The sequence below is a fragment of the Diabrotica undecimpunctata genome, chromosome 5, assembly GCF_040954645.1.
Source record: "Diabrotica undecimpunctata isolate CICGRU chromosome 5, icDiaUnde3, whole genome shotgun sequence".
NCBI lineage: Eukaryota > Metazoa > Arthropoda > Insecta > Coleoptera > Chrysomelidae > Diabrotica > Diabrotica undecimpunctata.
The window spans coordinates 138,241,611-138,261,549 of NC_092807.1; the positions used below are offsets into that span (position 1 = coordinate 138,241,611).

Below are 19,939 nucleotides of genomic sequence, written 5' to 3' on the forward strand. Positions count from 1 at the left end.
GTAACTGTAAAGCGCTTCCTAAAGCAATAATAATAGATCTGAATTCTCATTATATTAGAGTTGGTATTAAAAGAACGAAAATAAAGATTCATTGGATCAAATATGTAATAATGAATCGGATCTTGGAACTGAAAAATATTTTTAACAACTTAGGATTTTATGATGGAGTGGAAAGGTATGTATGTATTTATTTCTTATATTCAGACAGTTAACTTCTAACTTTAAAATTATTTGTTTTTTCGATGAAAAGAGTTGTAGAGCGAAATTTCGAGTAATCACACAATTTAAATTTCTCTTTATTCTTAATGCTACCATTTTCGATAAGTTTATTAAAAGAACGGAGTACTAATGTGCTTTATTAAGACCAACTAGACTTTTTAGTAAAAGATAATTGCTTAAGTGATATGCTCTCATATTTCATTATGTTCAGTAACATCTCTACATCAATGATTCAGAATGAACACTTTTAGTTGGAATGGAAGCGGAGGTAATCTCTTTTTAAATTACTGTTGTATCAAATCAAATAAATGTTTGGCCACCCACTCTTTCCCACAAGGTATTTTCCCACGCCCCGATGTTAACCCCACAACACATCCTTCCCTCATTAAAAAATTGATACAGGAGGGGAATGTGCTGGAGGGGGTGAAATGAAATTCATTGTAATTTTAAATTCACACCATTTATACGAGGGTGCTATAAATAATTCAAAAATAATTTGATCCATTTTAATAATAAAATTTGAAATATATATTTTTATTTTTATCTGTTAATAAAATAGTATATACTTAAGTACCTATATATTAGTTTTTAATATATACTCTTAAGGAGCTATTACTTCAGCAATCAAGTGAAAACGTGAAAATCCTCTAAAAATAGAGTGTCATTAACAGAATTAACCTATTCTGTGTGTTGTGTTGCATATTATTAAGGAAACATCTAACCATCTAACGGAAGAAAATAATAAAGGGATTTAAAATAATTATATTTTTCTATTTAGATTTAGATATTATGCTTCTAATGATCTAGTTTCACCGTCACCACTATGATATATTTTTTTATCATCTAGAATGCGTTCATTAGTATTAATCACACACTCGATTAAAATGTGAGGTTTAGTGTTTGTTTTTATTTTATTGTTATCATACATTTAAAGGGAACAAAAAACAAATGATAAAAATGATAACAACTTATTAAGAGGATTGAGAACATTCTTTTAATTTTTAAAATGTTTAAGTGAGAATTTGTGTTATCTTTTCAGTTTAGTGAAATTTAAAATGATTGTGGCATTTGGAAACCCATTATTGGATACGATAGTTACAGTAAAAGATACAACTCTTATTCAAAAATATGATCTTCCCATAGACAGCCAAAAGGAGGTACCACTTTATCTCTTGAAACAGCTGTTGCAGGATGTTAAGGATATGGAGACAACTTGTGCAGCAGGTTGGCTTCAAAATATATTTTTAAAACTAGAAACAAATATTATTATAGAAACATAGTATTTTATCCATTTTGATTTCCATAGAAGTGAGATTTCCATAAGTATGAGTGTTTCATTGTTTCATATTCTGATAAATATTGAGAAAGTAGTGAACAAAAATAATTATAGGTAGTTTAGTTTACAGGCATCCATTATAATATTTAAGATTCAAATATCCATTTATTTATTGTACCATATTTAACACTAGCACAAATAAGACTTTTGACTAACTTCAATGCAAAACTGAATGAGAAATCAAGAGAGATGCTTTATTCTGTATTATTTAACATCACGTTAGAGAAAATAATCAGAGAGTCAAAAGTCAACACCATAGGGGCAGTAATAACAAAAAATGTAGGTATAAATATTAGCTTGCAGATGATATCTTGAATTTTATAGAAAGTGTGGTACCAAATATTGACCTTAAAATGAATGAAACAAATTGAAATACATTATTCAACTATGGTTACTGCTCCTAGTGAGAGTTGAAATTATGAGTATCTTTAAATAGTAGTACTTTTTTGGTTCTTTAGAAAAATAAAATCACGCCCCTAATAGCTCCATCTTTTAACACACTATAAAACTAATCGAACAACCATAATTTTTTTTTTTAAATTAAGTACTCTTTAATTTGTTGTTACATTTCAGGTGGTTGTGCACAAAACACTTTACGAGTATTTCAGTGGTTTACTGGAAAAGTCCATGAAGCATTTATGATTGGTTCAGTTGGCAATGATGAGAAGGGGTCTCTAGTAAAATCTTTAATGGAGGCAGATGGTGTTAAAACAGAATATATTGTGCAAAATATTCCAACCGGAGCAACAGTTTGTTTAGTTGATGGCAGTCAAAGATCCCTAGTAGCTAATGTGGGTGCTGCTGAATACTTTAAAGTAGAGCAAATCAGACGTACAAATATAAGGTCTATTATGTATGATGCAGATTTAGCATATATAGAGGGTTTTTTCTTGACGAAGCGAGAAGAAGCAGCTAAATATGTGCTGGATTGTTGTAATACTCTGAAACTGATGGTTGCATTTAATATTTCTGGAGTGTATGTTTGTGATATGGTACCAGACACTTTACAATATTTTGTTGAACATTGCGATATAATTTTCGGTAATAAGCGTGAGTTTGAAGCTGTTGCAAAATTAATGAAATTTAGCACTGTCAAAGAACTTATTCAAAAAATACTAAAAAACAGTATATACAAACTACAAAAAGTGCATGGTAACATTGTTGTAATAACCGATGGAGCAAATCCAGGGCAATGTCATCATGGAGAAGGAGAATACTTTGAATTCCATGTGATGGATGTTGAAGAAGATAAATTTAAAGATTCCATAGGTGCAGGGGATGCCTTTGTTGGAGGATTCTTAGCTGGATTGCTGGAAAAGAAACCACTTGACTGGTGTGCTACTTTAGGATGCTACACTGCTAATGAAATTATTAGGCAAACAGGGTGTACTTTACCAAAAAGGCCTCCTGTATTTGATCTTAATGTTATTCATTAATATTATTGCTGTGTTTAATGTTGGTGGTGTGTACTTCAACGGAATATATTGTGATAAATTTTATCTAATCTTAAGATACTCTATAAATTTGTTTAATATTGATATGTATAAAATTTTGAGGTTTTCTTTACCAATAAATGTATATTTTACACTTTTCAATTTACTTATATTGTTAGTTGCGTCTTTTGACTTTTGAAACATAGTTTTCTTACAATTATACCTATATTTAGCAGAACAGGAAACCTTTTTAATTGACTTCTGTTATAGTTGACTCTTCGTCTTATGGGCTTGGATCATGTCATTTTCGAACTCTTATATTTTGACTCTTATGTGAGTATGACTCTCATCTCGATAAATCGTTACTCTCGTAGGTAACTTCTTCAGGGACAGGGGAAGGCTGATCACTGTATTGGTTTAAGATTAGGTATTGATTAAGGTACTCAACGTACTTAGGGTAGAAGACTAATAGTCAGGAGAAACAATTTTGCACATACCACTTAATGTATCCAGAAGTGAAACATGAATCTCCTGTTGTTGGTTTTCACCTTTGGGTATGTTGAGTGCTTGAATCACTGATATTAACAACCTTTTCCTAATGAAAAAACTCTACAAAAGTGAAATGTTGGCATAAGGGTCGTCCAAAATGGACACGATAACCCGGAAGTTCGTGGAAACCCTTAGATTTTTTCGGATAAATTTGAGCACCACATTTCTAAAAAAGGTTTCTTCTATAGGTATAGTTTATTGTTTATCTAGTCTTCATTTTATAAACTTGATAATAATTCTATTTACTTTAGATTCGATTTGTGTAAATATTTAGAATTAAGTAAATCATTTGTACTTGTGAAGCAGTATTATTGACGTAGTTTTTGTACATTTAAAATTCCGAAGATAAACGAGATTTTGTAGTAGTTTTAAAAACAAATGTTAACCAATTTCCGGAAAATTTTACGACCCATGAAAAGTTTTGTGAAGAGTTCAAAAGTGTTCTAGATTTAAAATCTATATTCTAGATTAAAAACATTTAATCAAAAGTTTTCTATATATAAAATTTATATTCTAGATACAACAAAAGACAGCCAAGAGAAGCTAGTCAGATACAGAAAGGCTCAAAGGTTGAAATGGCTCAGGCTCAAAGGAAATATTAAATTAAAAATACAAGTCTTCTAGGGAAACCAAAGTTCAGACGGGAAGATCAGATCACAGAAGATATTAACAGAATGAAGAAACCTAACTGGAGAACAAAAATAGAAAAGAATCGAGCTTAATCACCAATCTGGCGAAATCACATAACAACCTTTAAAGAAAGAAGAGAACAAGAAAACAAAGAAAAGGCGGTGTGGTCCCGGCGAAAAAATCGCATCAAAAGTGCTCCTATTAATGGGCGGCTTATACTCCTGTCCAGGCCCGTATACATATATATATATATATATATATATATATATATATATATATATATATATATATATATATATATATATATATATCTATTAGATTTCTAGACACAAGAAGACAATAACTAGATTAAGAGAATAGTTGGTAAAATATATATTTGGGTTTCATTCGGAACGTGAAAACAGGAATAGTAAAAAATCATATTTACTAACTAAGAGTGCTCGTACCGAACACTAATTCAACAAACATATTTGTAAGACGTAAGATGAGTGGATTTTTCAAGCTATCTGTTATAAACCGTTTGTACTGCAGCCAACTGGATTAATGATATCCATTCCAGTATTCTGGAACTCTGTACCAGCTTATATAGGTATATTGGATGGGTATCAGATGTTTTTAGAGTAACTTATAGTAAGGAGACTCACAGTAAGGAAGATGATTCTGAGCTGATTCCTGTCTATTTGCCACAGTACTTCAGTCCTATTAGCAAATGTCCGTCCAATATACATTTTGCCATATATTTGATCGAGTATACCAAAAATAATACATGTAACTTATCTACCGTACGGTTTGCGTCGTGTTTAGACATGTACGAGGAAAATTTTTCTAGTAAAAAGGTATTTGTAAAAATATCAATCTTCTTTTCTTTTAGTTTCTGATGATTTTGTTAAGTTTGGTTTCTCATTCTTGTCTATATAGTGCTTGACCTATAGTGATCTTAGCATTGACCTTAGAGTTCGAATGACATCTTGCTACATCTTTCCTGTCCTGCTGTATGGAGTGGAAGCGTGGACCCTAACTGAGGCTATCCTTAGACGCTTGACAGCCTTTGAGATGTGGGTATACAGACGACTACTGAAAATAAGCTGGGTCGACAGAGTTAGAAATGAGGAGGAACTTAGACGGCTGAACCAAACAACACAACTGGTCAATATAATAAAGAAACGCAAGCTGGAATACTTCGGTCACATTATGGGACACCCTGAAAAATATGATCTTTTACATCTGATCCTTCAGGGAAAGATCCAAGGTAATCGTGGTCCTGGTAGAAGAAGATCATCATGGCTGAAAAATCTAAGGCAATGGTTTGGAAAATCAACTACATCGTTATTTAGAGCTGCTGTCAATAAAGTCACGATAGCGAATATGGTAGCCAACATGATATCCAACGATCGATAACGGTCATGGAACTAGAAGAAGAATAGTGCTACAAACATATTTATCAACTATTCTTTTAAATCTCTCAACTAAAGGTTATTATCGGTGCATTATATAAGATTCAGCTATATCATCAGATATTATTCTCTTCTTCTTCTTCTTCAGTGCCTTATCCGGTCCGGATGTTGGCGATCATCAAGGCTATCATGGTTTTGTTGCCTGCTCTGCGAAACAGCTCCGCTGAGGTCATCCCAAACCATTGTCGGATATTTTTCAACCACGAGATACGACGGCGTCCCGGTCCTCTTCTGCCAAATACTTTACCCTGCATAACAAGTTGAAGAATTCGATATTTTTCTTCGTTCCGCATCACGTGGCCGAGGTACTCAAGCTTACGTTGTTTAATTAAATTAAGCACTTCTTTTTCTTTTGTCATGCGCTGTAGGACCTCAACGTTGGTGACATGGTCCACATAAGATATTTTTAGTATCCTTCTGTATATCCACATCTCGAAGGCTTCGATTCGTTTTTCAGTGGCTTGCGTCAGTGTCCAGGCTTCAACTCCATATAGTAACACTGGAAGAACGTAGCACCTCACTATCCGCATCTTGGTTCCCAAACTGAGATCACTACAGCACAGCAAGGATCTCAACTTAATAAATGTAGACCGTGCCATTTCAATTCTGGATCTAATCTCTTGAGCGTAGTCCCATTGTACGTTGAGGGTAGTTCCGAGGTAAGTGAATCTGTCGACTCTCTGGATCTCTTCGTTACCTGCCATTAGTGCCCCGGGATCTAAATTTGTACGGCTGACAACCATGAATTTAGTTTTCTTAATATTAAGGTTCAGTCCGTATGATACGCTCACAGTTCGCACTCGGTCTAGTAAGGCCTGCAGATCGTTTAGGCTGGTTGCTAGTAACACAGTGTCATCGGCGTAGCGGATATTATTGATGTATTCACCGTTCACTCGGATTCCCATGTCTAGGTTTGTGAGGGCTTCATTAAAAATCTCCTCAGAGTACATATTGAAAAGAGTCGGCGATAGCACACATCCTTGCCTTACTCCTCGCATGATCTTCACTTGGTCGGTCAGTTGGTCTTCGACCTTGACTTGAGCACGCTGGTTCCAGTGTGCTCCATTATTCTCTTGATCAAATTTAATTACTTGTTAACATTTTCTCATGTTCAATCACATCTGTGTTCAAAGTGGATTTATGGCATTCTGTAGTTTAATTCTTGTTTTTTTTGTCAATAAAATTTTGATACAATATTTTAACATGTATCGGAATAATATGGTGATCTTATATATACTATTTTTTAGAATATAATGATAATCAAAATAAAGTAATTAAAGATAAATGCAAGATAATAATAATATAATGAAAATAGGAATGATGAATAAATTCTATATTATATATACACAAATTTTGTAAATTACTAAAATGATTAAACAAAATTTTTAAAGAAAAAAATTAAGATTTTTTATATTAAGAACAAAAATGTGATAGATAGATAGATAGAATTTCTTTATCCACAAAGTTTACACAATTTTTACAAAAAATGTATAAATCTTATCGGACTAGTCAAAATTTTAGTACAAAAGAGTACAATATATATAGGTAGTAAAAGTACACATGATTAAAATAAAAGTGATTACTATAAAATAAATAAGAAGTAAATGTTTCAAATATAAATTTAGAACTATTGTTGCAAAAATGTTGAAAATTTAAAAATCCATCAACACTGTAGAATGTGTTGTCCATTAAAAATGAATACACAGTTTGGCGAAAACCTTTATATGAAGAATTACTGAGAGTTAATATATTGACTATTTTACTATAACATTTTATTCCAATATATTCAGGTACATGTTGGGATACACCTAATCCAGAGAAAGGTTGTCAAAAATTTGATTTACCTCTAGTATCATGTGAGTGAATGTCCTCATTTCTGTCAAACTTGAGCTTGTTTTCCTCAATGTGCAATATTAATTGGAAAATTAAAAGGCTAGGTAGTGTTAAAATATTAGACTTCTTAAATAGTGGCTTGCAACTATCTGAAAATGGAACACCATACATACTTCTTAAAACTTTCTTTTGAGCTATAAATGCTCGTTCAAGATGAGATGAGCAACCCCAAAATATTAAGCCATACTGAATATCAGGCTGGACTAAAGTAAATCATTCGCAATATATCAAATGAGACAGTTTCTCTTAAATTACGCATTATATAGCTACATGTACTTAACTTTGCTGATACATAATTTACGTGAGTTTCCCATGTAAGTTTATGATCTAGGGTTACCCCCAAAAATTTTGTTGTAGTATAACTTTGTACTAATTTGCCAACCACATGTAAATAAAAGTCAGAATTTGGAGTTTTTTGACAAGAAAGGCATAAAATGTGTTTTTGTTACGTTGAGCTTGAGTCCATTATTTTTACAATATGTGCTAAATTCAGTAGACGCAACATTGGTATTTTCCACCAGTTGTATGGGTTCACTGTGAGACTATGAGAATATTGGTATCATCAGCATACTGAACAATTTTATCTGGCATTGAACAAAACGTGTATAGGTCACTTAAAAATATAGTGAAAAATAAAGGCCCCAGTATTGAGCCTTGAGGAACACCCATCGTACATTGAAGTGGCCTCGACGTTACATTTTCCACTGTGACTACTTGAATTCTATTACTTAGATAAGATAGGGCCCAATTGTACGGTATACCACGCACTCCAATACCCTGCAATTTTTGTAATAAGAGTTCACGATCAACCGTATCAAATGCACGACTAAGGTCATAAAAAAGACCTAACACATTTAATTTATCATTTAATGCTTTATAAATAAATTGGAAGACAGTCAGAAATAGCAGTATTTGTAGATTTGTTTTTTCTAAACCCGTTTTGAATAAAAGGAAGAATTTTAAAATGTTCTAAATAATCTAAATCTATTTGCGTAGGCTGCTTCAAATATTTTAGAGAACTGACTTGACACACAAATCAGCCTATAGTTTGCAATATCCGTTGCAGATCCTTTATTTTTAAAAATAGGGACTCCTTTCAATTCCCTTATATCTGGAAATATTCCGCATGTAAATGATTCATTTATGGGGTAAGATAGTGATAAAGCTATATAAGTGGCAACATGTTTCAAAGCTTCTCCATCAATTTCGTCTACCCCTGCAGCTGTTTTAGAAGCAGTTTTTATTACAATAGATATAACTTCTTTTTCAGCGGTTGGTGATAAAAAGAAACTTAAATTGAATTGGTCAATTTGTATGGTACTGTTAACAACTGATAGTTCATTATTTTTTACAGCATTAATAAAATAATTGTTGATTTGATCAGCTTTATGATAATTTTGTAAGTCACCGTTGTTACTAAAAGATATTAAATTTTTATTCGATTGACAGTCTTTACCTCTATTTTTATTAATTATTTTTCAACTTTCCTTCATTACATTATTGCTATTTCTAAATTTATTATCATATTGTTCCTTTTTATGATTTTTAACAAAATTTTGATATTCTTGTTTAAATTTCTTGTATCCTTCCGAATACTGTGGGTTATTGAGTTGTTTTCTTAATCCATTTATCTGACACCATTGATCATGCACCCCTTAATATTAGGTGCAAACCACGTTTTTGTTTTGGTCTGGTAGATACTCTACGTTTTAAGAAAGTAGTATTATAATAATACATATAAGAAAGTATCATAAAATATTGAAAATTTTTCTTCAAAACTACTAGCCACAGTATAGATCACTCCAATCAATATTAGCTAAAATATTTTGAAAAGTTATTAAGTTGGCATCGCATAAGTTTCTGGTCAAAACAATTTGAGGATTTTTTCCAGTAACTTTCATATCAAAAGCACAACATTGATAAGTATGATCTGATAGAAATGTGTCACATACACTCACCTTTTGAACATATAAATTGGAAAAAAAGTTGTCAATACACATTGAAGAATTTTTAGTAATTCTAATAGGTACATTTATGTGAAATTTAATGTTGTATTCTAAAAATAAGTTTACTAAAATATTTTTCTGATTGCTATTTTCTAAAAAATTTATATTAAAATCTTCACATATAACGTAAAAATCATTTTTGTTCTGCAACAATAGTTCTAACTTCGTGATAAAAGTATTAAAATTCACACTATAAGGAGGTCTGTATATAGTTACAATAAATAAATATTTTTTACTTCCATGAACTTTAAATTTTACTCCACATATTTCAACTTTGCTTTCAATACACCATTCGTTCAACACTAAACTTATTATTTACAAATATGCATACACCTAAACTTTCTTTATCATTTCTTGCGAAATAAGACACTAAATTAAAGTTTTCAATATTGGTTACTGTAAGTTTATCTTCTTTCAACTAGTGTTCACTAATGCTTAAAACATTCACATTATTACTTTGAAGTATCAAATTTATATCGTAAGATTTACATGCAAGTCCTTCCTGTATATTGCAGTGTAAAATAGGGAAATATATGTTTGTCGGTTTACTTTCATTAATACATCGATTTCGGATATTTTGATGAACTATGGATATTTGACATTAACTTTGGGTTTGAGAGTCCCTAACGAAGAAATTACTTAAAAATCCTCGGGACGACCATTATATTCTTGGTATTTCCGGAAATCGAAACGCTTGTAAGCGACAGATCTTGGCCAAGTCGACGGTTTATAGATTTCGTCTTTTAATTCGAAGTTGACACCACACATAAAACATTTGTTTTGGTTTTCGTTAGTTGGTAGTTCTCTAATAATAATATCAGCCTCTTTAAACACTTCCTGATCTTTTAGATAATCGAAGATAGTTTCTGTTGTGACACTTCGTTTAACTCTAAAAAGTTAAAGCCAAGCCTTTCTTTGAACTCCTAAGTCGGTAGCTTTATCATTTTCACCGTAGTTCTTTTTTGTTTGTCTAGTTTTCTTCTTTGAGTGGACTAACCATGGTAAAACTATTATTGTCTTGTCCCATATCTTCATTTATATTTACTAAAGTTTGCATTTTATTCAGCTGTGCATTACTAAGTTCTACAGATGTTGAATTATTTTTAGGGCTTCTACTACTTTCGGCAACAGTTGGCAACACCGGTGTTTGGAATTTATTTGTAATTTTATAATTTGGAGTTAATTGTTTGATATGACTAAGGTGTTTTTTGTTTGACTCATTTAAAACTGGTTGTTTAACAGGTTCAGTTTTTGCTTCCATTTGGCTTATCTTCTCTTGTAGATAACGATTGTTTTGTTTTAAAAGAGAATTATTTTCTAGTAATTAATTAAATTTTTCCTCTTTTTCTTTTATAATATTTTTAAGTAGCTCATTTTCTTTGTATAGATCGGGTTTACCTTGGAAATTCTCCTCAACGTCATTATATTTCTCGTTTGTTTTACAGAACATTATTCGTGTGTCACAAATTTTGATGCATTGAAGCTTACTTCTGGTTGCACATAACAAATGAAAAACATTTCTACACTGTACACAAACTAAGATTTTAGTAGCTTTACTTTGACAGCACTAGGAAATTTTCGTCACTAACTAGAGAGAGCACATTTAAACGCTGCTCACCAGTCGGCGCCATCTTAAGACTTTTCAACTTTTGTGTGGCGTTATTATACAAAAATATTAACATTTCAGTAATAAGCAGACATAAAATTTCATTATCCCACATATACTAATAACGCGCCCAAGAAATATTCACTTCTGTCGGCACTCCCAAGTGCCACGCTCTGTCTTTTTAATACTAAATTATTAATAAAAATATTAACAATTGTAATGTAAAAAAAGTATGTATATTTTTTCTGTGATGTTTTATATAGTTCCTAAACTACTAGTGGTACTTGTATAGTTTGTTAGAGAATTGATACTACCCGTTTGTCAGTACTTTGTTTATTGTAGTATTTTAATTAATTAGTTGTTAAACAAAAGTATAATATTATATTATATTCAATTATAAAAATTTCTGTTAATGTTTGCTGTGTTTTATTTAAACCAATTATGAAGACTAAAGAAAGATTATATAAGAAAATTTAATCAATTATAATGTATTATTCATAAAACAAATGAAGGTGGTGAACTTCATTTATCAACAAAAATCATTTATAATCTGTTGGAATAATCATAATATATCAAGTGTACATTTTCTGTAGTGGGAGCACCTAACAAAGAATCCTTTTCAATTTATAGTCTGCATCATCATCATGATCAACCTGTACGCGTCCATTGCTGGACATAGGTCTTCCTCGGCTCTAACATCTATCTCTGTCTTGCGCATGCAGTTACTGCTAACACGCTACATTATGCGTATAATATTTTCTAAAGACATGTGTTGGATTCAGAGTAAATGGATAGATACATTCGAGTAAATTTCCCCTTTAGGAAATCGTGCCTTCGGGTGCGTCCATGATGCTCTGCCTATCAACTAAAACCACCCTCAGCTACACACGCGCCGCTGGTCTTGTTTAGACCACACGCATACGCAGATTTCTTCTCTTCTGTTTTCCCTTTTATTATTTATGTCTACTGTCGTTCCCTTTCTAGGATCTCTTTCCTTTTGTTATTCTAGTTATAGCCCCCAGGAATTTTTTGTATTTATTTTCCCTCTTCCGCCACTTCCATTATGTTTTTCGCCTTAACTTCGCCCACCCTTTCATATAGCTCCGTCCTCTCATCCGTGAACCTTTTGCAATCGATAACACAATATGGAGCGGACTACTTCCATGAGAATTCTCCTTCTACCTGTCCCCAGACCTCCTATGTTTGGCATGATCTTTGTTAGCGCTGCTGTTATTTGATCGGCTTTTTTCGCGGCATATATTGTGTTTACTGAAGCTCTGTTTGGAGAAGGAGATATACTCTCCAGTGTAGCGGTCCTAGGACCGAGTCCTCTGACATTCCCGCAGATGTCTGCATTGTGTTTGTGTTATCTTTAGTTATAATGCTCCTGTGTGTGAAATAATCCCTCACCAAATTCTACAGGTATGGGGATATTTCCATTTCTTCTGATAATTTACCCAGCTCGCGTTGTTGAATGCGTTCTTGATACCCCGGAAGAGTGCCACCATCCACCTACCCCTGCATGCTTCTCTCTCACTTAATAACCTGTTTGTGGCGTCTATGGCAGATCTGCCTTTTCTGCACCCATACTGGCGGTCCGATAGGCCTCCCTTTTCTTCTGATTCTTTTTCGTGCTCCTTATTTGGGTGTTCATTCGACAATACGTCTTGTCAATCGGTTGTCAGATAATCTGGCGACGTATTCTATCCAATTCCATTTTAGAGACGTGATTCTTTTGATAACGTCTGTTGTTTTTGTTCCATGACGCATTTTTTCGTTTGGGATTCGGTCTCTCAGAGAGACCCTGAGTATATGGCGTTCTATAGCTCCCGTGAGTCATGCGAATCTTGTTTACTATCTTTTTTGCGTGTTTCCGCCCCATTCCATAAATGAGTATAGATAAATCACACGAATCAAAGATTTTCCCTTTGAAACATATGTGTAGGTCCGATTTAATAAACAAGAATATCACAACAGAAATGTACTATACGTACAATAGGTACTAAAAAAACAAATGAGCATTAAATCAGATATCTCTCGTTAATTAATACTAATCGTAATCCATATCTAAATCGTCCTTATCTTCTGAATCAACTCTATTAATTATCACCGGTTTAATATCTTCCTGCAGATTGTCCACCGCAAACGTTTTTTCTTCTATTTTCTTGACACGGTTCACATAATTATGCCACTGCTCTTTAGATACGCGTTGATAAACTTCTTTTATCAACCGTTTTTTAGTTATCTAGTGTTTTTTCTTTAAAATCGACGTTGTTTGAAGCCACATACCATTTCACTTGACTCCACATTATCTCAATTGGGTTCAGCTCACAATGGTAAGGCGGCAGTCTCAAAATCTTAACGCCATATTTTTCCGCAATGGTTTCAATTTTGTACTTGTCCTACCCTTCTCTAAATGTGGCCGCAGTATCCAGTAATTCACTTTTTAGATAATCTTCCTCGAAGAAAATGTTCTTTTCGATTAGCCAATCCTTGATTTGCCTTTTATTTTACAATTTTTTCGGGAAATCAAATTTGGGGGAGTGGTATGACGCGTTATCCAAAACGACAACGTTTTCTTTGTATTTCGGCAAGTTTGGAATTAACGTTTTCTCAAATCATTCTTCATATATATCCCCGTCCATTTCGTCGTGGTAATCAGCGCTTCTCTTCTTGACCAAGAAAGTTACTTCGGCCCATGCCATAAAACCAATTTGGTTTCCAGCATGAAAAAGAACAAATCGAGGACCTCTTTGGGTTGGAGCTTTCAGTCCAGCAGAGAGTCCTTTTATGAAGGCATCTCGTGGATTCTTGATCGTTGTGTCCCTCCACTTTTCGACTGAAGCACCGATGTTAGTTTAAGACTTATCGGTATAAACAAGGTTTACATTATCCTTCTTCCTCAATGTTTTATTTGTCTGAGGTACTTGTGTCTCCAGTATATGATATCTTTTCTTTCCATCAATATCGAATCTCGACTTCTTTTACCATATGCAAAACGCATGTCATTTAGTAGCCTACGAAATGTGGTTTTTGAAAAAGGTGGTAGGTCCTCATCAGCCTTCACTCTGTTCATTATGCTGTCGACGGTTGGTGGTATGTTTAAAAAAAAAATCATGGACAATTTTTCTTATTCGAGATTTCATTCCTTCATCGTAAGTATTCTCACGTGAATTGGACTGGAAACTGTTTTTCTTCCTTTTTGTAACGGTGCAGTTTGCCTTGCTGGGCCTCTTCACGGACGTTGAATTTCGCGAACACTCACACCGCACATTTTCGAAACTTTTTCCACAGTAGTAATGAAGCTGTCACCATTTTTTAAGTTCAGAATCTGGGTTTTCTGCAATGAATCTAATTATGTCTCCTCTTAGATCTTCACTCTACATTAGCACTGTTTGCGATTTATTGCGGATCAGGCTCCTAGGACCTCCTGTGGCTAGATACAATCCCGAGCGACACGTCAAAACCTGGCTGGCGAAGAGACACCATTCTGCACTTGACACCAAGTCAAAACAACGAGGGCAGAAAACTTACAATGAAGACAGCATTGCATTGTGGGAACTTTTTTCCTAAATCTGTTTTTTAAATATCTTTTAGAATTTCAGAACATTAAGTTTTCATTAAAATAACTAGCCTCTATGCCTAACTTATAGTTGTGTTCTGAACTCAAGTTTCTGAGTTCTTTTTTGTACTTACTACAGTTAGTTTTGTGTATTGTTGTTTCTTTTGTAGTTTTCACTTTAAAGTTTAAAATATTAACAAACAACTAATTTTACCAACAGTCTTGGTATTGCCTTACAATATTATACTACAAATCCGTCCGTACATATTTGTTTTATAATAAGCAAATAAAATAATCAATCTTAACTTTTTAAAACTACACTAAATTTTAAAAAATGAAACCGTGTTACTCCACTCTGTGTGTCATTTATTTTGTGTGTAATTAAACGCTTCCTTTTCCTTTCCAAGAAGTTGGTTTATTTTGAATGTATTAATATTGTTTTGTACCCATAAGGTAAGCAATTTTTTTGTAAAATATGCAAACTTGTAGTTCAAGCAAGGTGTTATATTAACAAACATCCATTTACATATTAATATGTATTATTACTACTGTAATGTGTATAAATAAAACTGTGAGTGAATAAGGCTCAATTTGTTTTTATTTTACTTTACCATTCTTAAAAAATTAATATTGGCGAGCTTCATTGATTCAAACAAAATGGTCAATGAAATCAAACCAAATATTTCTGGGAAATTTAAAGTAGGCAACAAGGTGTTAATGGAGTAGAGTAGAGTAGAGAGTAAACTCAATAATTTAAATTCATGTTTTTATTTTCTTACATCCTAATCAAGCACCTTAAAGAAAATAAACAGCATTAAAATATCACTTGGTATTTTATAAAAATGAATGTATTATTATGTCTGGGTGGCCTAAAAACAAAGGTTTACAGTTATAATTTTCAAAAGTTTTCCTGGGTGAGGGCCCCCCTCCTTCCTGGGGTGTATTCCATACCCACCGGTCTGAGCTTCCCCCTTTAAGAGTGCCCACACCTAAAATTTTAGAAATTAAGCACTGGTTCAGATGATAGTTCAATACATTTAACACTACACGTTGTGCAAATGAAATAGAACTGAGCTTTTATAGTTTTTGCCAACAAGTTTTTGGTCTAATGGCCGGTACGCAAATCGACAACACTTCTACTAATGACTTTATAATGATCCTTATTTCCCAAAGAATGTGTTTACAATGGAAGCTATTGAAAATTGATAAATTATATAAAAAATTATTGCAGTCTGTAGGTACTAACCGTTGTCATTTTTTTTTTCGGTTTTTAAAAGTATAGGTATACAATATTGCATATTTTATCTTTTATTTTTAAACCAATAAAAGTAATTTTTTAGATAATGTATAGGTACCTTTTTTTAACTCGTGCACCTAAAAATCATTTCTTGTTCGAAAGAAATCGGTATCTATAATTAATTTTTATATACCTAAACACATTAGCAGAAGTAGATCCGGATTAGTTTTTTAGAAATAACAACCCTGAATAATTTACATGATTAACGTACATGAAAATTGGTTTCTCATATTCATTCGCGTTAAATTGGTTGCCTAATGTTACACATGCCATATAAAAATATAAGCGAATATACATACATTTTGATTATATCAGATTTAAAAAAATATTTTTAGAATTGAATTTATTTGGACACCTGGAGTAGAAAGAAGACAGATATCCACTATCAATTATTATACATTGTTCTGAAGCTATTTTCTTGTGGCATTTTAAATTAATTACTATTTAAATGGGAATAAGCCACAATTAAAGGTTAAAATACGTTTATTGACCTTTCAATTTCCACTTCGGAAATCGTTCTCAAAATACAAACATTAGTAAATTAAAAAAATTTTGTTTTTTGTTACTTAGTGAAAAAATTCTTCTAATAATTTAATTTTATCTGACTCATTGATTTCATGTAATCGAATGAACTATCTTATAAGTAAAGTCGTCCCAGGAACGCAACTCAACAATATTGGCAATATCATTTTAAAGTCGTCTACTTTAAAATGTATAAGGTAAGTCTGAATTGTCAATATAGATGAGTCAGATAAAATTAAATTATTAGAAGAATTTTTTCACTAAGTAACAAAAAACAAAATTTGTTTAATTTACTAATGTTTGTATTTTGAGAACGATTTCCGAAATTGAAACGTCAATAAACGCATTTTAACCTTTAATTGTGGCTTATTCCCATTTAAATACTAATTAATTATTATACAATTATCCTACTCATCATATTCACTGCTTAATATTTGAAAAACTTCTTGTGTCACTGCTATTTACAAAAAAAGTTTATATAAATTGAAAAGTTGATTATAAAAGGGAAAAGCGGGATTTGGAGTTTTTCTCCAGGTATAAATTATTCATTTTCATCTGAAATCTCCAATCTTACCCAAATATGGCTGACTCCCAAAGTGCACTAAAAAAATTAAAAAAACAGGGTTTTCTACACAGACACAGAACATATATAAGTACCGTATTTAACGAAAAGAAGAATTGTCATAGCAAGGAACAATAATATCAAAATCTTACTTATGGATCCCAGGACACTCTGGTATTACTGGAAACTACAAGGCTGACCATCTTGCTAATATAGCGTTCCCTGAATATTTCCATGAATATCAAACTACAGTTTTTTCAAATTTTACATCACACTTAAAAAAAAGAGATTTGGTCCAACTGGTAAGCTGAACGAAGGATATGGCATAATAAATTCTAATATATCAGTATGAGACATTTAACCACGATCATCCGTATGAGAACGGGTCATTGCTCATCCCCTCTTCATCTATTCAGAATTGGAGTTAAAGATGATCCTTATTGCGAATGTTGCCAAGTGCGAGGCTTAAACCATATTTTATTAGAATGTCGCTTAAATCAAAATCACATTTCGACTTGTATGCCGAATTAGCTAAAACTAAACTTCCCACTCCCATAAATATTTGCACAATCCTTACAAATATTAATAAAAATACAATAAACATCGTATGTAACTTTATTGCTACCTTCAATATTAATTTATAAACTATGATCTTCCTTCTTTCAGTCCTGGGTGCTTCTACTTTATCCGTCGGTAGCATTTCTGGTGTGTACAAAGCTTGGAGGCTACCCCCGAGCGAGAAACGTTTATACCTTTGTTGTGTTGTCTTACTAAAATTTTAGCCTGAGAAGAATATAAAAAAAATACCAATACAAGTATACATGTAAAATAACCCAAAACAAATAAAGGAAGAATACTCGTATAAGTGTATGTAGACACTGATTACTGAAGCAAGACAAAAAGTGTCTACCCTCGAAGTAAACTGGGTAAATTGTCAAGGACATATCCCAAAAAAAGAATAAGAAGAAAAAGAAAAGCTCCTGATCCTTTATACTTACAGATCAATAATTTATAACATATGTCATCATCATCCAGCCTCAAGAGTCCACTGCTGAACATAGGCCTCTTCCTCATGTTTCCAACCCCGTCTATCTTGGGCCGCTCTTATCCAGTTTTTATTGAGTCTTCTTAAATCGTCAGTTTGGTACCCAACCAGAACATCAGTATTGGTGGGAAAGAAATAGAACTCGTAGATAGATATAAATACCTGGGACATGAAATTATGATTGGCAGGGATAACCAGACTCATGAACTGAAGAGAAGAATCGGCCTTGGGTGGGCAGCATTTGGAAAACTGAGAGAAACTTTTTAAAGTGAGCTGCCCACATGCCTAAAGAGAAAGGTATTTGATCAGTGCGTCCTCCCAGTCTTGACGTACGGAGCAGAAACACTTACCTTAACAAAAGCAGCAGCTACCAAACTGAGAGTCACGCAGAGAAGAATGGAGCGGTCCATGTTAGGAATAACTCTGCGAGACAGAATAACCAACGAAGACATCAGGAGAAGAACCGGAGTGACTGACATCATCGAGAAGATAGCCAGACTAAAATTGAGATGGGCAGGACACATAGCCAGAATGACAGATGGGCGATGGACAAAGAGGTTATTTGAATGGAGGCCAAGGGAAGACAAGAGAAGCGTCGGTCGACCACCTACAAGATGGACTGACGATTTAAGAAAACGATTTATAACATATGTAGCGGTTAAAATCATGGAAACCATTAAGTATTAGAGACACTTTTATGAACTTTCTAATTAGATATCATTTAATTCCTGTTACCCTTGGTTTTTTGCTTTAAGCAAGAAGCAAGAAAGCTCTCGATAGAAAGCCTTGATTGAAACATTTTTTTTTTGTGTCCGTGCTAGTGAACATTTTTGTCAATACGCGATGTGTTTATGGTGTGTTGCAAGGATAAGTTTTGGGTCCGTGTTTATTTTTAGTGTAGATAGCTGAATCAGATGTTAATATCAAAACAAACATTTCCTTTTTCGTCATCAAATTATTGATGATCATAATTAACTCCAAGATGATCTCCATAAGCGTCTAATCATTAGAACCATAGCCTCTTTGTTTGAATACTTTAAGTATGGAGTGGTACAATCAACTAGAAATAATCAAGTAACCGGTATGTACTGTCTAATGTAATTTTAGAATTTGTTTCTAAGCAAAAAAACTTAGGTATTATTGTAACAGACTTTTTCTTGGTCTGAGCTTATTTACTCAGTGTGTACAAAAAAAGATCACTTTATATTTGCCAAAAAATGTTACTAAAATATTATCTACTAAAATATTTTCTAAATCTTTTTAATACCTATATAAGTCCAATTCATGAGTTCCCGGTCCAGTAAGGAATACTGATTGGCTCAGAGATAAAAATCTTGAATCTGGACAAAGGTGGGCCAACGATTCCTTATGAATACCATCTCTCCTCTACAAGAAACGCTAAATAGAACCAAATTGTACTATGTTTCAAGATCGAATGTGATACAACACATACTTGTGAATTGCAAGAATGGACTATTATCACATAACTAAGATAAAAAACAATGAGGAAATACTCATTATTACCATGCAAGTTCGTAAATGACCAACCAAAGCTTGATGAAATTTATTACTCTTGGGACGAATTACTAGAGCTGGCCCACCAACCCAAACATGCCATCGAGGTATTTATAGTGTAAGGAGCTCAGGGTATATGATGTAAATGTTTAAAGTAATTTGAGTTTGTAGTAATAAACCATTTATTATCAAAATTAACTTAATCACAGAAAGAACCTATGCTAAAATTACTATTAAGTACCTACCCCTATATTTTATTTTTTTGATATGTAAGACAGAGAACTACACAAGATAAGAGTGCCGAATTTAA

The 19,939-nt window shown here is 32.8% G+C and overlaps 1 protein-coding gene across 2 annotated transcripts; it reads left to right on the forward strand.

The window, feature by feature from the left end:
* The first annotated feature begins 38 nt into the window (after window positions 1-38).
* Window positions 39-3,142, forward strand: LOC140441856 (uncharacterized). Of its 2 annotated transcripts, none has more exons than XM_072532809.1 (2): window positions 39-175; window positions 2,129-3,142. In XM_072532809.1, the coding sequence occupies exons 1-2, from the start codon at window positions 160-162 to the stop codon at window positions 2,989-2,991; spliced, it is 879 nt and encodes a 292-aa protein (XP_072388910.1). In that variant the 5' UTR covers window positions 39-159; the 3' UTR covers window positions 2,992-3,142. The 2 variants fall into 2 exon arrangements, with proteins under 2 accessions (XP_072388910.1, XP_072388908.1); XM_072532807.1 differs by lacking the exon at window positions 39-175 and adding an exon at window positions 1,005-1,443.
* Window positions 3,143-19,939: the final 16,797 nt, after the last annotated feature.

What these genes read in the sequence shown, in the direction of transcription:
- LOC140441856 (XM_072532807.1), top strand. Translation starts at nt 1,275, where the DNA reads ATGATTGTGGCATTTGGAAACCCATTATTGGATACGATAGTTACAGTA. An exon ending in GGAGACAACTTGTGCAGCAG is followed by an intron (nt 1,444 to 2,128) that starts GTTGGCTTCAAA and finishes GTTACATTTCAG; the next exon opens with GTGGTTGTGCACAAAACACT.